Source organism: Filicampus tigris, chromosome 1 (genome assembly GCF_054856515.1).
Source record: "Filicampus tigris isolate MCC_2025a chromosome 1, RoL_Ftig_1.0, whole genome shotgun sequence".
In the NCBI taxonomy this organism is placed as follows: domain Eukaryota; kingdom Metazoa; phylum Chordata; class Actinopteri; order Syngnathiformes; family Syngnathidae; genus Filicampus; species Filicampus tigris.
In genome coordinates, this window is record NC_141217.1 from 6,918,197 (window position 1) to 6,938,085 (window position 19,889).

Below are 19,889 nucleotides of genomic sequence, written 5' to 3' on the forward strand. Positions count from 1 at the left end.
TCAACTCAATGCCAAAATACATGTAACAATGTTAGGCAATAATCTTGCTATTTTTCAAATTATATTTATAATTTATAATTATTTGAAGTTATTTTTTGTGTTTACAATGAATTGGATACATTTAAACATTTAAGACCATCAGTCAGTCACCATTTTAGGGTTTTTATTTTAGAAGAAAAAAAACACCCATCCAACCAAATAGGACAGTAACAAAAACATTCCAGAACTGTTTGGTTGAAAACATGTGTTCACATAAAAAGCACCTGTTTTTGCGTAGCATGGTGACACAGAAATGCAGACGTTACTTCCAAAGAACGACATAAGGGGTTGGACTACCCCCAAGCATATTTTTTATATTGTAAAAATGTCTCCCAGTCCAAACAAGTATTGTAAAAACCTAAAATGAAATGAAAAATATACAAAAAAATGTACAAATTCACAAAAATAATCTTACTGGTATCCATACTGGTACACAAAATACATGTTCAACTATTCAAATTTTTTTTTTTTACAAAATATTAAAGCAGCACCAGGCAAGAAATCGACCTTAATAAAAAGATTTCACAACTCTTTTGATGAAACATTGACTTACAAGTACAGTAGCTGAATGGGACCCCATGCCCTGAGGGGGTCTGTATTGTTTTTACTGGCACAAAGCAACTTTGAGGAGGATGGGATCAACCCTGCCACACAAAAAAATACAAATGTCCTGAATTGCTTTACGGCATACTCACTTCCTCCTTTCGCTATAAGGACGGCTCAGGACTTAACGACACTACGCGCTGACACACATGGGAAATGTGGTTGATTTTTGTCAAAACACTACCGCTTTTGTCCACATGGCGCCGCCATAATCAACAAAAACTGACATGACACAGTGTTGCTTTAAATGAAAAAATAATGTATTGTCACAAGAAATTGCTGTCTTTAGCATGTACAGTAACATTTAATTTTGTTAAGATGAATTATTTCCCAGTGTTGAGGTTTGAAAGTAAAGAAGCTTGCGAAGAAAGTTAAAGGAACCTGGCATTTGCTTATATATGCCTTTTGCAGAGTTCTGAGAGACTTCATTGTTAACCTGGAAACAAACAATAAAAAATGTGTGTATGAAGGAATAAGATAATATTCACTTGATTTATTTCAACAAAAATATGGCTATGTCTGTATTGAGAAGAGAAGCTCACCATCATTAACATTGTGACCAAATCAACAGTGGCAGAATTTTCCTCAAGGATGTGGTCCAGCGTCTCAATGTACCAGGAACCTGACTGAGTGTCCCTCCAAGACACGTAACCTGTGTCAATTGGTCACAAAAAAATTAGGATGGTGTGGCGTTATATGTGAACATTTTCACCCTGCTTATTCATAAATGCCCCAATACAGATGAAAATATAACCTCTATGTCAGGGCTATTCCGCTGGCAGCCCGGGGGCCAGATCAAGCCCGCCAAGCATGTTGGTCCCGCCCGCGGTTGATTGCCAAAAAGGAAAAAAAAAAACACAAGACGTTCGCCACATGTACACATCCTTATGTTACACACCACCTGGGAAGGTAGGGGGCGCTGTGGCGTTGTGTAGTGCTATGCCTCTCTACTGACAGTAGAAAAAGAATAAGGAAGTGGCATTGTTGGAATGTAAAGATAAAAGATACAAGATGGATATATACATTCAACATACTGTTCATATGTAATGTATTTTTTTATTTACAACAACAAATCCTCATGAGATGAAAATTTTAATTTTTAAATTAAAAGTATTAACATCTTTCTGTAGTAGTATGTATGTGTATATATACATATATATATATATATATGTATGTATGTGTATATGTATTTATGTATATATGTATATATATGTGTATTTATGTATATATATGTATATATATGTGTAATTATGTATATATATATATGTATATATATATATATGTATATATATATATATATATATATATATAGTTTTTTTTTCATTTCAGTAGCATGCTTTCCGTAACACCTGCATTATTGTATTGTCTTGAGCTTCTCAAAAATTAAGCTCTTGTGAAATATAATACAAAAAATATAAAATAAATATACTGGTTGAAACAGCCCTTTAAAGTAACTCATAGTAAAGCTCACAAATAGAAAAAAATGAAATTAAAGAACACAGGAGTTCATGCAATTTGTCCAAAAGTAACTCCTCTATTTTTGTTGTTGTTGTTGTTAAGAATCGGAAGCGAGAATTGCTAGGAAACAGAATCGAATCTAAGAACCGGAATCATCCAAATTCAAACAATGCCCTCACTCGGTCTGTAAAGAGGGTGCTATCGAAACTGAAAAAAAGAAAGGTTGATTTAGAAAATTACCAGTTTAATACCAAGTGGACTGACAAGTATGGATCCGGCCCCGGCCCCTTGGGTTTTTGATTATGTGGCCCCCTGAATAATTTAGTTGAATACCCTGCTCTATGTGGAGTTAAAATAAATAACCTCGAGATGCACTACTGCCACCAGGTGGACCAGAACGGCTACACACAACTTCTGCTCACTCTGTAATGGAGTGTACCTGGGAAAGTGGAGTAGGACACCAGAATGTCACTCGGAGTGGGCAGTGTGGCGCCGGCGTCAGGTTCATCAGACATGCTCAGCGAGTCGCTGCTGGAGGACGCGGGGATGGCGTCCGTCTGGTCATCGGCTCCCCCACTGGACGGTTCCGCCTCGTCAGACGGCACCTCGAAGCCTCTGTCTCTTTCACCTTGATGACAGAGACAAATCTTTGTTCTTACTACCAATGCTGTCATAGGAGGCAACATTCACCATTAGTTACCTCCTCCACAGGCCTGGATGAAGAAAAGCTTTGGTTTCCCCTGCAGGGTGGGACAGTGCTTCCCGTTGAGGTAGTTCGTAATGTGCTGCACTGGAACATACTGGCCGTCTACGCCATAAACAGCGCCGGGGAAGCGGTTGTGACTCACCTGCAATAGAGGCGTATTCATGTGAGATTTATAGCACTCATTTGGGTGTGATAAGTCAACCAAATGCAAAAGGGCACAACCGGAGCGACTGGTATACCTAGTGTATTTAGCGTAATTGTAAAAATACCACATAAGCAAAGTGATCGTATCTTATCTTATGAATACAAAAGCGTCTTACTTCTGTCCCATGAGACAGAATGATGACCACACAGCAGTCGTACGGCGAATGGTCCTTCTTCGATAAATCGGACAACTCATGTTTGATCCGCTGTAATGTGGAGGGAACCATTAGCACCATGCACACCCACGACTTCGGCATCATGCAACAACAAAAAGGGATTCTTACTCGTTGCTTGAGGTTCGTCCTCACTTCCACGAGAAAGTTGAGCGCTTTGAATCGTCTCTCCAACCTGTCGCAGTCCATGTTGGACCCCGTGCGATTACTCAGCTCGCTCTGTGGCTCAAAATCCACATTGTTGATAATGAGGCAGTGTCCGCACGGGCTGGCATCCATTTTGTAGCTCTGCCGTACAAGGGGAAATTATGTAAGCCAGGACATCAATGCGTTTACCCTGGCTGGCCACAATATGATGTACGGTTCACAACACAAAACAATACAGTGTATAAAAGCGGGAGTAAACCAGAAATTTACAAATTTTAACGTTGGCCCTCGGCCCTTAAAAGGGAAATTAAATACCACTGGAGGAACTATATTTCAGCATAATCCTAAAAAAAACAACCACATTTCATGCAATTACACCAGTAGATTGAGGGTTACCTATGGTATGAGCCGCCGCCGGATTGATTTGTTTTGTTGTTGTTGTTTTGTTTTTTTTTATGTCGGGGGCCGAGCAAGCTTCAAATACAGCACTGCTCGAGTGAAGTGAAAGAAAATGGAGAAATTAGCATGTAGGCAAGGAACGCTATCCATTTTGCCTGGACGTCTACTCATGGCAAAACAGGATGTTTATATTTATGCTTGAATATGATAGTAGATTACCCCCCATTCCCAAGTTAATTCTCATAAACAACCATAGAAAGGTTCCAATTTGTAATATTTCCGAAATGTAACCGTTACAATTCTAATGAAAAATTTTACCCGCAAAATTCAACTGAACTTTTCCACCCCATAATCTAGTAAGCAATACCCAAACTGTATTGAAGCTAAATTAAAGGACACTGTGATTTTTGTTTCTACTTCAATACACACACTAGAAAGAGTAGGGGTGGGCAAAACTACACTCAAGGGAAATGTCTGATTTTTAAAAGTGTTTTTTCAAAAGTACAGATGGGCCAGGTCATTTGTAGATGTGGTGAAAAAAAACTAAAGTTAAAATGTCGTGCTACCCAACGTGGAAATGGATAAATTACAGCTCCCTTACTTCATACAAGTGCCTAACAACTAAATGGTGCTTACCTGAAGGCTGTCCCGCCGTGTCCTGCCTTGCATGCGCATTCTGACCTGCGTCTGAGCTTGTAGGCTCTCTGCATTAGGTGCTGTGGCAGAACCATCCGCTCATGTTCAATTAATAAGCCAATCACACAAAATTATGAGCCAATACACATGCGGTAGCTTACATGGAGTGGGAGTGTGTACTGGATGGAGAGGGGCAGCCTTGATTTGCTTCTGGAAATCCACTGCAGAGGCTGCACAAGAAACAAGTTGAAGTGGTTTTCAAATACAGTACTGTACATCCTCTGAAGGAAAGGGGTCAAGGCATAATACGGGGCATGCCAAAATATTGACATAATTTGATATGTAATGTTATTGGTAATAAGAATAAATACATCAACTGGATAGGCTTCATGTTGGAAAAACAAAAATGTTTTCATCAAAATTCCAACAACATATACAGATCGATTTAGGTTTTATTAATTGTATCACAAAGCTGCACAAATATTCAGTACGCACACCGCCTGTGACATGACGCACAGACTAGTTGAATATGATTGTGCTCAAACCATAAACATGACTAAACATCTGAGTAAGGTGCACTTACAAACTGGAAGTGTCCGGACAACAGGTTGAATGAGGCGGTTGGACATCGACCCTTGAACCGCAGGTGCTCCACTTTGGAGGAGCTCTGCCAAACTGTGCTGCTCTGAATCCCGAAGACATTCCAGAAAGAGAGGGAAGGCCCGACTCCCGCGGGTCGGCAGGTCTCGCGCCAGCTGCCTGGCTTGGTCCCGTCTTGTTCCTGAGCTCTGTTAAGATATATGGATTAACTTGAGTATATCAAACACTCATGCTTTTTTGTTTTCTTACAGTCATCCATTTTCGTTAGCGCTTTTTATTTTTAAAGGTGAGTTGTAGTCTATCCCAGCTGTCATTGGGCGAGAGGTAGTTGCGAGTCAATCACAGGGCACATACTATTGCATAAGCCACAGAGAAGTACAAACTTAATTTTTGTCATTTTGCAGGAGTGATTTCAAGTTTTATGGCCGTGATAAAATCTAGGCGAGTTCTATTGGTGGCCATGATTACTTCTGGTTAATTGTTTTAAAGGACATTTTGGTTTTGATTTCCAAACATCCATCAAAATCTTTCAATATTTCATGAGATATTTTCGCAAGAGGGTAAGCCTGGTTTCATCATTCAAGGATGTGGCCATCTTGGAAAGCTTCCTATTCATCTTTGCACTTAAATGGAGCTGGCCCAATTAAGTTCTCAGTGGCTCACATATAGTGGACAATAACACGCACGCCTTTGTTGAACTATCCATCAACCTAACATGCATATTTTGGAACGTTGCTAGAAGCAAGCAAGCAGGTCCCAGAACATTCAATCACAAGAAAACTGAAGCCATGATTCGAATCCAGAACCTCAGAACCGCGAGGTTGACGTGCTGACCACTTGCATCAAGCTGCCCGCAACTTTTTCCCACTAAATTGAAGACTCACTGTTAATCACAAATCTGGCAACTACCATGCCAACACCTTCCTACCTTTATTTTGTCGATCATATCTTGAGTGAAAACCCCTTTCTGAAGCAGGCGGTCATAGAGACTAGATGGGTCCAAACTCGTGACAATATTTATCCTATAGCGCTGAAGAATCTTCTTGTGACCGTCCTCCATCCTCCATTAAGTAATAAACGGCTGTAACAAAATCTGCGATGATAATGAAAAAAAAAAGACCAAGTAAAGAGGAGACTTTTTATGACAGCGTGTTGTGCCGACGAGAACTCCTATTTCCTGGTCTCTGGGTAGTGTTTGTGAATGACGTCACAATCATGGGTGGCGCCATCTTTCTTCTTCTACTACGTATTTCTCGGCAGATTTAACATGGTTCGGTGCGTTTTCTGCCTTCAATTGGTGACCCTGGGTTATTATTTTAATTAAAAAAACTTACTTCTCTCTGAATTATTATTGAACAAGTCAATCTCGTCAGCCTTCCGCATATCAGATTTCCTGTCCAAATCAAAACCACTGAATATGCAATTGCTCACTCCTTGACCAACAAGTGTCTTGCTTGCATGCATTTGACGCTTCGAAACACAAACTATTTTCAACACATCTTGTTGTCATGTGACGTTTCACTAAAATGTTAAAATCACAATATAATATTGTAAAATACATGTATTTCCCGCGCATCTTGTTTATGGTCGATTACAAGCGTTTCTTCCTTGTTTACATCACTCTGGTTTGTGATTGGCCAACTCGAAAAATACGTTGAAAAAAAGGATGCGCTTGATTTTGGATACCCACCGACTTGTAGTACGTCAGTGTTCAGCAAGCACTACATTGCGGATTGCGGTTATATTAAAAGTCGGGGAACGACGATTTATAACCCGATCACAAACACATAACGCTGATCTGTTTCCATGAAATACTCAATCCCCCAGCAGTACTTTCGATTTATTGCCCGTTCGTAGATGTAACCGTGCCCTGGAGGAGCCAGGAGTGCTGACGAACACACACCTTGTGATAGTCGTTGTCCAGCATCCACCAAGACCAAGCCGAAAATCAACACCTGCCCGTAAAAATGTGGCGTAGTGCCGGTTGACTGCAGCTGCTTGAGGTGCCTGACTTTGTATTTGCAGCGAAACGGACAATTTTTATAGCAACGCGATTACAACACTCTCAGTATCAAAATAACTGCTTGTACATTTTACATTCGATAGTAAACTGTAGTATGGTGACAGCGCAGCGCATACGGTGACATATTGTTTCTATAAAATACATTTTTGCTGTTCTGCCTGCTGCTATTCTGATCATGGCCAATGTATCTATTCGCGTGTGATCGTTAGTTCATGTCCTAATATGCTGTAGGCTAATGTAATTTGAAAATATGTGATGTGTGTATCATTTGTAAATCCTCACTCAAGTGACAAACGCCTGTTTGGCCTCCTGCCATAATTTGTCCCCGGCTTCTGTTCAAAACTACTTAGCCATAAGAAAAATGAAAATAAATGTTCATACGATGGCGCAATTATTTGGGTTCCCAACTTCCTACATAGAACATTTTAGGTATAAGCGACCGGATATGTACAGTAACTGCCTTCGTAAACAAATACAGTACAACTCAACCTCTGGTGAGCAATATGTACTGTATAGCTCAACCTCTGGCGAGCAATATGCTTTTGATGATGATTTGATTACAGCATAATCATTCAGATTGTTCAAATTGTTACAGTTGCACTCATCTGTATCATTCATTTCCTAAAAATAAGACAAACTGTTACGATTTCCCCTTCCTAAAAAGAAAAAGATTGAAACTGTTGATGTTTCATTTTAAATCCCATGAATTGTGTTCCAGTGTGCACAAAAGCTAAAAAAAGGTTTTCGGATTTTGTTACTTTATAAACAAGGCACATACCAAACCGTGATTTTTGGCACACCGTTACATCCTAGAATTTAAACAATTACAACTGTTATAGCCGGCCCCCTGAGAACACCCAGTGGGATCCTATGATGTGTTTCATAATGAAGACAAGTAGTTTGACAACCCAGTATGCCCTGACATTTAAGTTTGAACATCCTGAGACGCAACAGTTGATGGTGACAGGACCTCTTATGTTGTTAAGGTAACAGTGATGGCAGAATTAAGGATGTCTCTGCCACTGGCTGTCATGGTGGTGGTTTCTGTGCTGGAGCTCGGAGCGATGCACGCTGGACCAGAGCTGGACCCATATAAAACCTTGGGCGTCACTAGAGGTGCAAGCCAGGTTGAGATTAAGAAAGTTTACAAGCGTCTCGCTAGAGAATGGTGAGTGTCTTTGACACAAAATCAGCATTCGCTTGCTGACAGCTGTCTAATAAATATGTTCTTTTCCAGGCATCCTGACAAAAATAAAAACCCGGGAGCTGAGGATATGTTTATCAGGATTACCAAATCATATGAGGTTAGTGGGGTTGGGAAATTGAAGGGAAAAAGTCAATCTACAATATTCCCCCGCTATATCACAGTTCATCATTTATGTCCCTGCTGTATCGCTTTTTTTCAATAATTTTTTATGCCTTTTTATAGTATTATAGTACTGTAATGCTTTGCATGTGGAAAATGAGAGCCACAGTTGCTGATGTACTAATCAGCCGGGTGAACACTAAAATATCCGAACACAAACACTTAGACAGACTCGGCTCACTTCCAAACACACACAAGCAGACTCATAAACATCACACGCCACCCCACCAGGCACCGCCTCTTAAAGGAACATGCATGTACACAGACACACGGACACTGTACAGTATCTTCTACACATTTTATGCTTGCACTTTTTTTGTGCTGAAATATATTTACAATTTGTTTTGAAAGTGTGTTTGAATGAGTTTAAATGTGTTTAAAGCAAGGGAGGGGTAAAATTGTAAAACAAAACGATTTTTATGTCGTCTCTCTATGTCATGTATTTTCACCTACTAGGGGTTAGGTTTGGAACGTACACTTGCGATAAATAGGTGGTCATAGCATGTTGTAATCTGGGAATGACAAGGCAATGTGACCACACACGTTCATGGGGATTTTTGAACAAACACATCCATGTGTGTTTCGAGAGTCATCGTCCTACTTCTGAGAGTTCTTCCAATAGTCACAGAAACCAATGAACAAAAAAACATGTTTCACGCACTAGATTCTATCCAGCGAGGACAAACGTGCCAACTATGACCGCTACGGACAGACGGACGACACCCAGCCGTATGGCAGCGGCCGCTACAGTGGTCACCGCCACGACAACTTCAACTTCGAAGAGTCCTTCTTTAACTTCCCATTCAACAGCAAGAACCACCGGGACTTTTCCGACAGCAAGTACTCGCTGCACTTTAACCAGTATGTCAACGACGTGGTGCCTGACAGCTTCAGGAAACCGTACCTGATCAAGATCACCTCCGACTGGTGCTTCAACTGCATTCACATCGAGCCTGTGTGGAAAGAGGTGGTGCAGGAAATGGAGACAATAGGTTTGGAATCGACATGTTATTGAGCAGCTGTGAGAATTTGAGGTAGATTGTGAAAGCCAAAGGGCGTGCATCTCATCCGCGCAGGTGTCGGAATCGGTGTGGTGGATGTTGGCTACGAGAGACGGTTAGCCAATCACCTCGGCGCTCATCGCACGCCATCCATACTGGGAGTCATTAATGGCAAAGTGACATTCTTCCATTACGCTGTAGCTAAGGAGCACTTGAGGCAGTTTGTGGAAGACCTTCTTCCACAAAGACTCGTGGAGTGGGTAAGTATCTCCATTTTGACTATACTCATGGATAACAATGTGTATGTAGATGGCAGCGTTCATATCAAATCCTAATTTTATTTTGTCAGGTCAGCGACAAGAACGACAAGCAGTTCTTGAACAGCTGGCATGAAGTCAACAAGCCACACGTGCTCCTGTTTGACCAAGTGCCTGTTGTTCCCTTACTTTATAAAGTGAGCCTAGGACTGATGTCACAATTGCCTTCACAGCGCAAATGTCTTCATTGGTTTTAATCTCTCGCTTTTCATAGCTGACGGCTTTCGCGTACAAGGACCACATGCAGTTTGGCTACGTGGACCAGGGCCTTTCAGACACGGTCAATCTGCAGAGACGGTTTAATATCAACAGCTACGCCCCGACCATGCTGGTTTTCAAAGAGAACACAGACAACCCGGCTGACATCTTACAGGTGAATGACTAATCAGGCGCCTAACGAAAGGAACAAGCTGAGTCTTTTTGTAATCAAGCAAGCGATAAAACATGGCTGTCGTTGTTGTTTGCAGACTAAAGGAATGAAAAAGCAGATTATCGACGAGTTCATGTCAAACAACAAATTCCTCCTGGCACCGAGGCTGGTGAATCAGAAGCTCTTTGATGAGCTATGTCCTGCCAAGCAGTTCCATCGACGAAGGAAGTAAGACAGCGTCTACACCCTCAAGTCCCAAACGGTATGCTTCATCACTGCCTTTTATCCTCCCGTCAGATACTGCGTGCTGCTGATTACAGGCAACGACGAGAGCTTTTCTTCAGGGAACCAAGCCTTTCTGTCTTTCGCCTCGAGCAACACGAAGGAAGTTGTGAGATTTGCTTATGTTTACCACCAACGACAGCAACCGCTTTGTAACATCCTGATGACCAGCAAGGACAGCACAAAGACACCACTGCCACCGCAGGTATGTCACTCTACTTAGCCGTCCATTCATGCATCTTTCCAATCCTTCCATGATTTTTTTTTTTTTTACTTTGAGATTGACCTTTGCACGTGCGCATGTGCCTGTGGGTTTACCTATTCTCCAGGTGGTGATCCTGGAGAGACGCAACGCTGCCGGGAAGGCCTTTTTCAAGCCAGTGACTCCTTGGAATGGCAGTGAAGAAGACAAGCAGCGCCTTGTGGAGGACTTGGAGCGACTCCAGAAGGACCCGTCCATTCTGATCCATGATGCCATGTTGCCTGAGCTCAACAATGAGTTTGCATCTGTATGCTATTTGGCTGCCCAAATCAGCCAAGAATGTGAAATTTGTTGGAAGCATTTTTGCTAATTAACTGAGGACTGTCTATTGTCTCTCTGCAGATGTTTGTTATCCAATGGATCTATGCATTTTATGATTACCTCTCTGAAGTCATCGATGACATTCTACACAACAACTGGTGGGTACAAGTTTTTACAATCTTTTACGAGATGGGAGTGCACGCTTTGGCACACTGTGGCACTGTAACCCTGATTTGCAGGCGTGAGATGATGCCTTTGCTGTCCCTCATCTTTTCTGCCTTATTCATCCTGTTTGGAACCGTGGTCGTCCAAGCATTCAGGTGAGCTTGGTTGTGCTCCAAAATCTGCTTTACCTCGATGCGTCCCTAAAGAATCACACCTTGGATTATATTCACTGTTGTCTTCAGTGACTCAAGTGATGAAAACTCCCCCAAAACAAAGGCAAAAGATGGGTCTAAAACAGAAAATGGATCACCGGGGAGTGGGGGTCCGTCAAGGTAATATGTATTCATTTGGATTTACTAATATTTGCAGCGAGTGCAAGATCACCATTAACTATGATTTACTAATTTAGTCGGCCTCCCAAGAAGAACTTTGTGGAGGTGACCGAGTTGACAGACATCACCTACATAAGCAACCTGGTGAGGCTGAGGCCAGGACACATGAACATAGTTCTTGTGCTCACGGATGCCTCGAAGAACATTCTGCTTAGCAAGTTTGCCAAAGAGGTCTACTCTTTCACGGGGTATGTTGCAATGGTCATTTTTCATCCGTGGAACTTGATTTGGCCCACGTATTGGTCATTTCTTTCTTTCCATCTTCCTTTCTTTCTTTCAATTATTTCCAGACATGTCAAAAACCACTTAAAACTTAGAAACAATATACTGTAGGCATACACACCTATTAATAAACACCATACCAGGAACAATATACCGGTAGTGTAGGTATACACACCTATTCATACATCACATACACATTGTCCTTTTCAACCATCTAAATGTAATTCCACATCCACTAGAAGGTGGCAGTGGTGCTCTCATTGTCAGAGTGCACAGGGAATATTAACCCTTAAGTGTAGTTGGTTTTTTTTTCTTGCACTTAGCATAATGCAAATACAGCACAGAGCAGGTGATATGAAATGCACTGAACAAACCCTTAAGAGACAACTTGGAAAATGATGAAATGATGAAAAGAAAGGTAGAGAGGCTAAAAAACAATGCTAAAAAGTTATTTGTGAATAATATTTGTAAAGCGCATTCCATAATTGTATTATTCCTTCTAAATGGTATGGTGGCTTCATTCATAAGAAGTACTGATGACATATACACTACTCCCAAACAGCGATATTCAGCTTCTTTCAGGATGAATATAAGACGCACTATAACTTTTACATGTTAACCTAATTTGACCTTCACTAAACATTTGGATGCACATGTTCAATTGTTCAGTGTTTTAGTACTTTTTACACAAATAACTGTTCTCTAACAAGGAACTGAATGGCAAAACATGCTAAAAAAAGATACAGAGAGACTGGGAGGGTCACAGAAAAGCAAAGAAGTGTGCGTCCTTTGAAGTTTTTCCTCATTCTTTACCTTAACTCGGAAAGGGCCAATAACAGCAGGAATGTATGTATTAAACACAGATGGCACATTTTCTTCTTTATAGTTTATTTTAATTGAGTTGTCACAATCAGTTTGAAAACATTGAAAAGAAACAATATTGTCCTCGATACATGAAACACATTTAGATTGTCATTACCATTAGTTCCTAAACCTAATTTAAATAAATAAGGAAAAGTACAGGTATTGATCCTACCAAACAAAATAACCATATGGCAGAAACAGAAGCTTAGCTAGGATAGACTAAAGTTAGGCTAACTCAGATGTTACACTAGCATGAAGACAGGCCATTACATTTGCAAGCCACATGGTACTTAAGCACTGAGTTAGCAATTAGCATTTAGTATTAGCATGCCAAGATAACTGCTTAGCTAATAGCTAGAGTATCATGAAACTATCAACTAATTCCAGAACTACTGAAAAATCACAAGAGTTTAGCATGTTAGCAGTAGCATGATGGCTAAGCTAGTAGCTAGGTTACAATTTTTGGCTAGTGTAACATTCAACAAACATTTGGAAATAAAGCATTGGGCTTTTGCATAATAAGATGAGCATGTAGACAGTTAGTCAAACTGAAACCCACCAATGGTATTCCTGCAGTTTGTTCAATGAGGTTCATCTTTTTACACTTGGGTAACAATTTAGTTTCTTTGGGTTTCTTGAACCAGTGACTCATACAGTAGCCTGTCTGTTTCATTTCGTTACCTGGATTGCCACTTCCTCTTCATTTTGTCTCTTCCTGAGAGATCTACTTCCTGTCATTTCAAAATAAGAGCTCATACCTATCGAGCAGTTCGCAGCAGCTTGAACTTGACAGCACAGCCGTTCAGCTCCTTGTTGGAAAACAGCAAGTTGTGTAAAAGATATCATTGAACAAACAGTTGGACACGTGCATTCGAACATTTTGAGAGGGTCACATTACACTAAGTTCCCCTGTAAACGTTTTAGTGCATTTTGGGTTCATCCTGAAATTTCACCTAAAAACCCAATATCACTAACTTGTTGTTAGTAATCTAGTGTAAACTTTAAGAGCATGTGACCTTATTTAAAGTCATTGTTTTTCAGAAGGGCTTGCTGTGCTACATTATTGTAATAGGCAGCAGTTCTTGTGTACACAACAATCCTTGTTTTCCATTTGTTTTACATATTTATTTAAGAAAAGTACCTTAGTAAAATTTTCTTCTATTTAGATAATGATGATGAAATAAGACCTGTTGGCACTTTTTTTGCTCTGTTTGTTGAAATACCCTTACTTGGGAGATGAAACAGAATATGTTCTGTTTTTATAAGTCTAGGTTCACGCCGCAAGTCTTAATGCTCAATTCAGATTTTTTGAAAAAAAAAAAAAAATCAGATTTTTTTTGTTTAAGCGTTCATATTACATTATAAATGCGACCTCGGTCTCTGGCATGTGAACACATGTGTCTCCAAAGTGACTCGCATGTTCTGAAGAAAAGACGACGTCGCTCACGACTTAGTGTTTACAGAAGTAAATGTACATCGTATCGGGGCATTTCTACAGTGAAGCGATTCAGTCTGAGGTAGAAATACAGTATTTGGGGGAAATTATTTCATGGAGACGTCACTAAAGATGATGTCATGTCACAACCGTGCGTAAAAAATGAATTAATCTGAACCGTGGCTAAATTACTGCTATCACCCTAAATGGCCACTTTACGATTCGTGTTTTAAGTGGGATTAAATTAAAGTAAAATCTAAAGTTGATACTGTTGCTCAAAATCAACATTGCAAATTCGATCTCCCGCTGCCAGCACTTCCCCTCTGCCCGCGCGGAGCACAGTTTGAGCTCCGGATGACATCACTGTCAGATATATGCGACCACAAATGAAAGTGGCCCACGTCGCATTTGAATAAATCAGAATTGAGCCGTTCAGACTGTCATTAAAATAATCTGACACGGGTCGCATTTTCATGCTGATTGAACCTAGCCTAAGTGAGTTTGTAAAAACGTTGACTAGTGTCTTTACATCTAACTGATCGTGGAATGGGATTCTTTGAAATGTTCTAGGAGCCTGACACTGCATTTCTCCTTCCTGAATACGGACAAGCACAGCGAGTGGATGCGCACGCTGCTAGAAAACGCACAGGACGCCGCACAGGTCTACGCATGCGAGGACGACGAAGCCAACGGCAGTATGGACTACACTGGCTACGTGCTGGCACTCAACGGCCACAAAAAGTACTTCTGTCTGTTTAAGCCCGTCTACACCGGGGAAGACCCGGACAGCAAAACGCCCGAGGACGAATCAGCCGCATCGGTGAGGAGGTCGAGGGCGGCGTCACGTGACGATCACCCGCCACGCAAATCGGCTCGCTCTCGCAGCACGTCCACCCTCCAGATCCACCACAAGCTGGACCGCTTGGGCTTGTGGATGGAAAGGCTCATGGAGGGCACCTTGCCTCGTTACTACATCCTCGCCTGGCCAGGACTCCAAAAAATCACCTCCAGTAAATAGACGGAGGCGGGTTGGGATTAGTTGAAGAGGTCACGTTGAAAAGGCTGTTTGAATGTCATTTTGTTTTGTCTTGCACTTTTTGCGTTACAGCAGGGGTGTCCAAACCTTTTCATCTTTGGACCGCATCGAGAAAAATCCAAAGATGCAAGGGCCACTTTGACTTTGCATCTTTAGTATTTTTTAACATGCAAAAAACAATCTATTAGTGCAGGAAAAGACTGGCAATATATATTATTCAGTGTGTATAAAAGGTCTACACACCCCTTTTCAAATGCCATGTTTTTGTGATATAAAAATATGAACCCAAGGGAAATAATTTCATTTCAACCTTTTCCACCATTATTTTGACCTACAACTTACACAATTCAATTAGAGGAAAAAAAAATTCAAGTGAGGAAGTGGAAAATAAACAACTGGGATAATGTGGCTGCACAAGTGTACACACCCGCTTATAACAGGGATATGGCTGTAAAGAATTAACCAATTGCAAAGATTTATCTTGGTCTCATTTTTTAATGTAACAAAAACACGGCTTTTGGGGTATTAAGATTTTTTTTAATGTCCATTTGAGCCTGGTGATGAAGCAAAAAGTCAAGTTCTTCTTCATCCTCTTGTCTTCTTATGAAGATCAATTTTTCCAAATGAAATGAATGGAAATGTAATTAATCCATTACAAAAAAAATCCCAAAGGTTTTAATGTGTCTTTTTATAAGAAAAAATGCAATCTACAGTATTGCACTGTAAGACATTATAAAATAGAAATTAAAAGAAATACCTGCACAGAAACACAAAAAATGTAAGCACAAACACAACCTGCTATACTGCTTAATTTCGTTTGTATAGTATAGTTTTATTTTTTTTCTAATCTGTTTTTTATTTATTTATTATTCTCGATAACACAAACCTAGAGTTAAAACCCAAATCTGTTTTATCCGTACCATTAGAATTACTTTTAGGCAAGGCAAGTTTATTTGTAATTTAAGGCGCCACGATATATTTTATAGGCTGCTAAAAAATACAGTGGGCCTGAAATGGCTCCCAGGCTGGAGTTTGGACACCCCTGCGTTACAGGCATGTTATTTTATTCAGCCACATGCTCTTCCTGCTGCTACTACTGCTGCTCCGACCTTGTGAATAGAACCAGAATATTGAGACCAGGTAAGTCTTGACCGGTCATCTTAAAGAATTCATACTGGCACACTATGAATATTAATGCATGTTTTGTCTTTTGTTGAAAGATTATTACTCTGGATGCTGACTGGCTCGTGGAGTATTGTGTACTACTGTTGTCTTGTGACAGCGTAGTTTTCCTTTGAGATAGAAAGACTGGTTTTGTTTCATGGAGTCCGAATTGGTTAGGAGTCAGCTGTGTTAGCCAATGTAGCAATCAAAACCCACAAGTAGCTTCATGTAGCCCAATGACATTTTGTAGTTCGTTACGTTGTGCTTGCTTGTTTGATTTTTTTCTGGCACTGTGAATAATGTCAAGATTTAACTGTGAACAAGATCTTTGGTGTATGTTTACAAGTTTTAGTGTACTATATAGACTTCATCACAATTGCACATTACAGTCAAACAATGTTTGCTTCTGTAAGTTCACCAGTGGAGGTATCTATTCGTTGGGGGGAAATAAAATAATTTATGTTTTTTAAATAGTGTCTTTTCAGCGGTCTGTTTCTCATTTAATGGGAAAAGCACGGTGACAAATTTCTGGTGGTCTCAAAAAGCAGGGACATGTAGTAAGCTATACCTTTGATAAGACTATTGCATTGTGATTACTGTTGTGAACCTTGATTTAACTGTCAACCCAATGAGAGAGAAAAAAGCAGTCAAGACTTTGCTGTGCATGCTAATGATTATTTATAGTTATGAAGACAACAGAATTGATAACAGAGTTGTTAGTAGATCTTTCAGCCCCAATCACTGTTTACAAATAAAAGGCCTGTCTTCTCTGCAATCCTGGTCATTGAAACGTTCTGTGAAAAAATATCAGGGCACTTTGTGATTATTTCTCGCTCTCAAAGGCTTACATCTTCAGGGTTTGCATGGATCAGTCAGTAGGCTAATATATTCTACAAACTAAAAAGAAATACATTTTACATGTGATTAAATCTAGTTTCCCACATCACCTCAACCTCAAGATGAATGTGAAATCAATATTTACCCATAAAGTTTATCTCCATACCATTTTCTCCATCTGGCTGGTTGTCTGCCCAATCAAGTTCAACAAATTTAGCACCGTCTGTCCATAGCCAAACATCCTCCTAAAATCAAAGTGGATTAGTTCAAACTTACAAAAAAAAACAAACAAACCAACAAACAAAAAAAAGACTTCAAAAAGAACCTCATGATATGCTGTGACAAAAACCCCAAATAATAATTAATGAACAGTATATGTTAAGCAGTGGTGTTTTGCTAGCTAGACAGTAATGCTAGCATCAACATTCGTGCTAATACAACATAAGAAGTGTCCTGGCTGGTTGCCATGGCAATGAGAGACATTGCTCTTCCCATGGTATGTCGGTCATGTTATTTGAACAGCATCTCAATAACAAATAACTGCGTGAATGACAAAATCACCCACCCTTGCATGATCATGGGCCCCAACCCAAGTACATGGATGATCAGTAGTTGCATCATAGATGAGCTGCTGTAGCCATTTCAGCTCACTTACGTCATGAAATGAGGCCAAGTTGCCACCTTGGCTAATGCAGAATAGCTAATAAGCAAAGCGGAAGATGCATTTTACAGTCAGAAATATACAAGAGTATGAGAACGCATACAGCAGAAGTGACTTTTAAACTGGTGATGATCTCATTCATCCTGTTAACTGTTGAAAGGTTACAGGCTGAGCTCTTTAAATAAATGTCTATGTTGGACGGCATGCTTGCATTAATTAATGTCATAATGATTCCTGTATTTACATTTGAGTTCAGTTAGAATTTAGAATGAAAAAGGCATCTCAGAGTCAAGCCAATCCTTTTTATCTGCAAAGAATCTGTAACAGTCATCACCAAACTTTGTTCATCCTGAAGTGCAAGATTCTTGGAGAAATGTGAAAGAAAAATGGATAGACAGACAAATTGCTTGTCAATGCATGAATAAGACAGGTAATGAAAACACATTTTGAAAATCAAATGATAATCTGTGATTCTTTTGGCATACCAACCTGTGGCCTGGACCTGTGAATGTTAAACAACAACAACAACAACAACATGATTACCATCCATCTAGGGCTGTTCGATTTTGCCTAATATGAAAATCACGATTATTTTCTCTCAAACCCGATTTTACGATTCCGATTATTACGACGTATTTCGAGAGCGAAGAAGAAACGAGAGAGAGAGGTGAATTAGAGCGAGGCTGTTCATGTCTGAATAAAGGCTTAACCAAATTCTGTCCTGCCGTGCCGGTTGTCTTTAGCAAGGAAGACGCCAGAAGAAATACATAAAGTCAAATTTATATTGTAACCCACCAAACCACGGCCATCGAAGATAAGGAAGAACAACATTTAAGGGTTACATTACCAACAACGTATGTCACAACTATTACCGGGGCGGGGGGACTCAGCCGTGTGTGAGCCGAGCAATTCGTCCTCTTCGTCAATATTTTGAAGCAGATGAAACGCCTCCTCTACTCTAAAGCTTTTTTTATTTTATTTTTTTAATATACATGTATAGATCATCGTGACCAGCAGCCTTTATCTATATTGCATGGAGACTCAACTTGAATGTTCTTCAGGGAAAGATGAAAGAGGCAATCAAAGAGGAAATCTTGCTATATTTGTCCGAAAATGATAATAGGGAAGTATCCCCAACTATGTCGTGGGACGCAGGCAAGGAAGTTTTGAGTGGGAAAATTATTGCAAAATTGGCCTTACAAAAGAAGCTCGGACGGGAAAAAAATTGAAAACCTAAAAAATTACATCAGTTAGAAAGCCAACATAAGAAAAATGCTCAACCGCATGTTGTTCAAGAAAATATGGAAATTAAAAGTCAGATAAAAGATGTTTATGATATGGACGTTCAGAAAAAAGTTACTTTCTTAAAACAGAGTTATTATGAGGCGGCTAGCAAAGCGAGACGAAAATTAGCGTATAAATTAAGGAAGCAACAAGCAGAGAGGGTGGTACATAAAATGAAGGACCCGATTACCAAACAAATGAAACATGACTTTAAAGATATTCAAAGTTGTTTTGAAAGATATTACAAGGATCTCTATTCTCAAAGGGTCCCTGAAAGCGGGGGAAGACCTGATGCTTTGCTAGCGTCGCTCAATCTCCCAATGGTCTCTGGAGACCAGAATGAAGTTTTAATGGCTGAGGTGACGATGGGTGAATTACGGCAGGCAATCTCTCGACTAAAGCCGAACAAACGCCCGGGCACAGATGGTTACCCATCAAGAGTGGTACAAGACTTATAGTGACATTTTATCTGCACTATTATTGAGATTTTTAATTGGATCAGTGAATGGAGTAATCTCTGATATCAAAGGGTTTCAGGGAAAAGGGAGCATACAACCCTTCAATCTGGATATGTTTTTCAGGCTGGATAGTCTCGGCTCATGCTGACCTCGTCTCAATTAGTCCACATCAGGTTAGGCTACAACATAATTCCACACTTTTGGGAGAAGAGTACAAAGATATCACAAATGAAGTAACTTATTGTATCGAAAAAGAAATGCTACCAATAAGCACGGTTGAAAATAAGGGAATCAAGTGGTTGATAAAATCAAGTTTGGACTCACGTTACCATGTACCAGGCCTTGAATAGGAATTGGAAAACCTAAAAGCGTTTGCCTGGTCACATTAAGGATTTTATTTCATTTAAAATAAGTATTTTAGGGTATCCTGAAAAGTACTACACAAGCGTCATTGTTAGTAAAACCTGCAGCATTTCATGACCTTTCCAACAATTGGAACAGATTATTATTATTTATTTACACAA

The 19,889-nt window shown here is 40.1% G+C and overlaps 2 protein-coding genes across 3 annotated transcripts; one reads left to right on the top strand and one right to left on the bottom strand.

The window, feature by feature from the left end:
* Window positions 1-148: 148 nt before the first annotated feature.
* casp9 (caspase 9, apoptosis-related cysteine peptidase) lies at window positions 149-6,199 on the bottom strand. The gene is made up of 10 exons (XM_086042470.1): window positions 5,894-6,199; window positions 4,949-5,153; window positions 4,527-4,595; window positions 4,366-4,445; window positions 3,295-3,471; window positions 3,127-3,216; window positions 2,801-2,948; window positions 2,540-2,728; window positions 1,185-1,294; window positions 149-1,078 (listed from the first exon to the last, which is right to left on the bottom strand). Exons 1-10 carry the CDS (start codon window positions 6,023-6,025, stop codon window positions 956-958), a joined length of 1,323 nt encoding a protein of 440 aa, XP_085898596.1. The 5' UTR covers window positions 6,026-6,199; the 3' UTR covers window positions 149-955.
* Window positions 6,200-6,684: 485 nt separating this feature from the next.
* dnajc16 (DnaJ (Hsp40) homolog, subfamily C, member 16) lies at window positions 6,685-16,900 on the top strand. Of its 2 annotated transcripts, XR_015089295.1 has the most exons (16): window positions 6,685-6,968; window positions 7,975-8,156; window positions 8,226-8,292; window positions 9,019-9,346; window positions 9,431-9,615; window positions 9,705-9,809; window positions 9,887-10,045; window positions 10,140-10,270; window positions 10,340-10,529; window positions 10,654-10,833; window positions 10,929-11,005; window positions 11,087-11,167; window positions 11,255-11,344; window positions 11,422-11,592; window positions 14,496-16,101; window positions 16,182-16,900. XR_015089295.1 is itself a non-coding variant. In XM_086049567.1 (15 exons), the coding sequence occupies exons 2-15, from the start codon at window positions 7,984-7,986 to the stop codon at window positions 14,941-14,943; spliced, it is 2,385 nt and encodes a 794-aa protein (XP_085905693.1). In that variant the 5' UTR covers window positions 6,685-6,968; window positions 7,975-7,983; the 3' UTR covers window positions 14,944-16,900. The 2 variants fall into 2 exon arrangements, 1 of the variants encoding a protein (XP_085905693.1); XM_086049567.1 differs by having other exon boundaries at window positions 14,496-16,900.
* The last annotated feature ends 2,989 nt before the right edge of the window (window positions 16,901-19,889 follow it).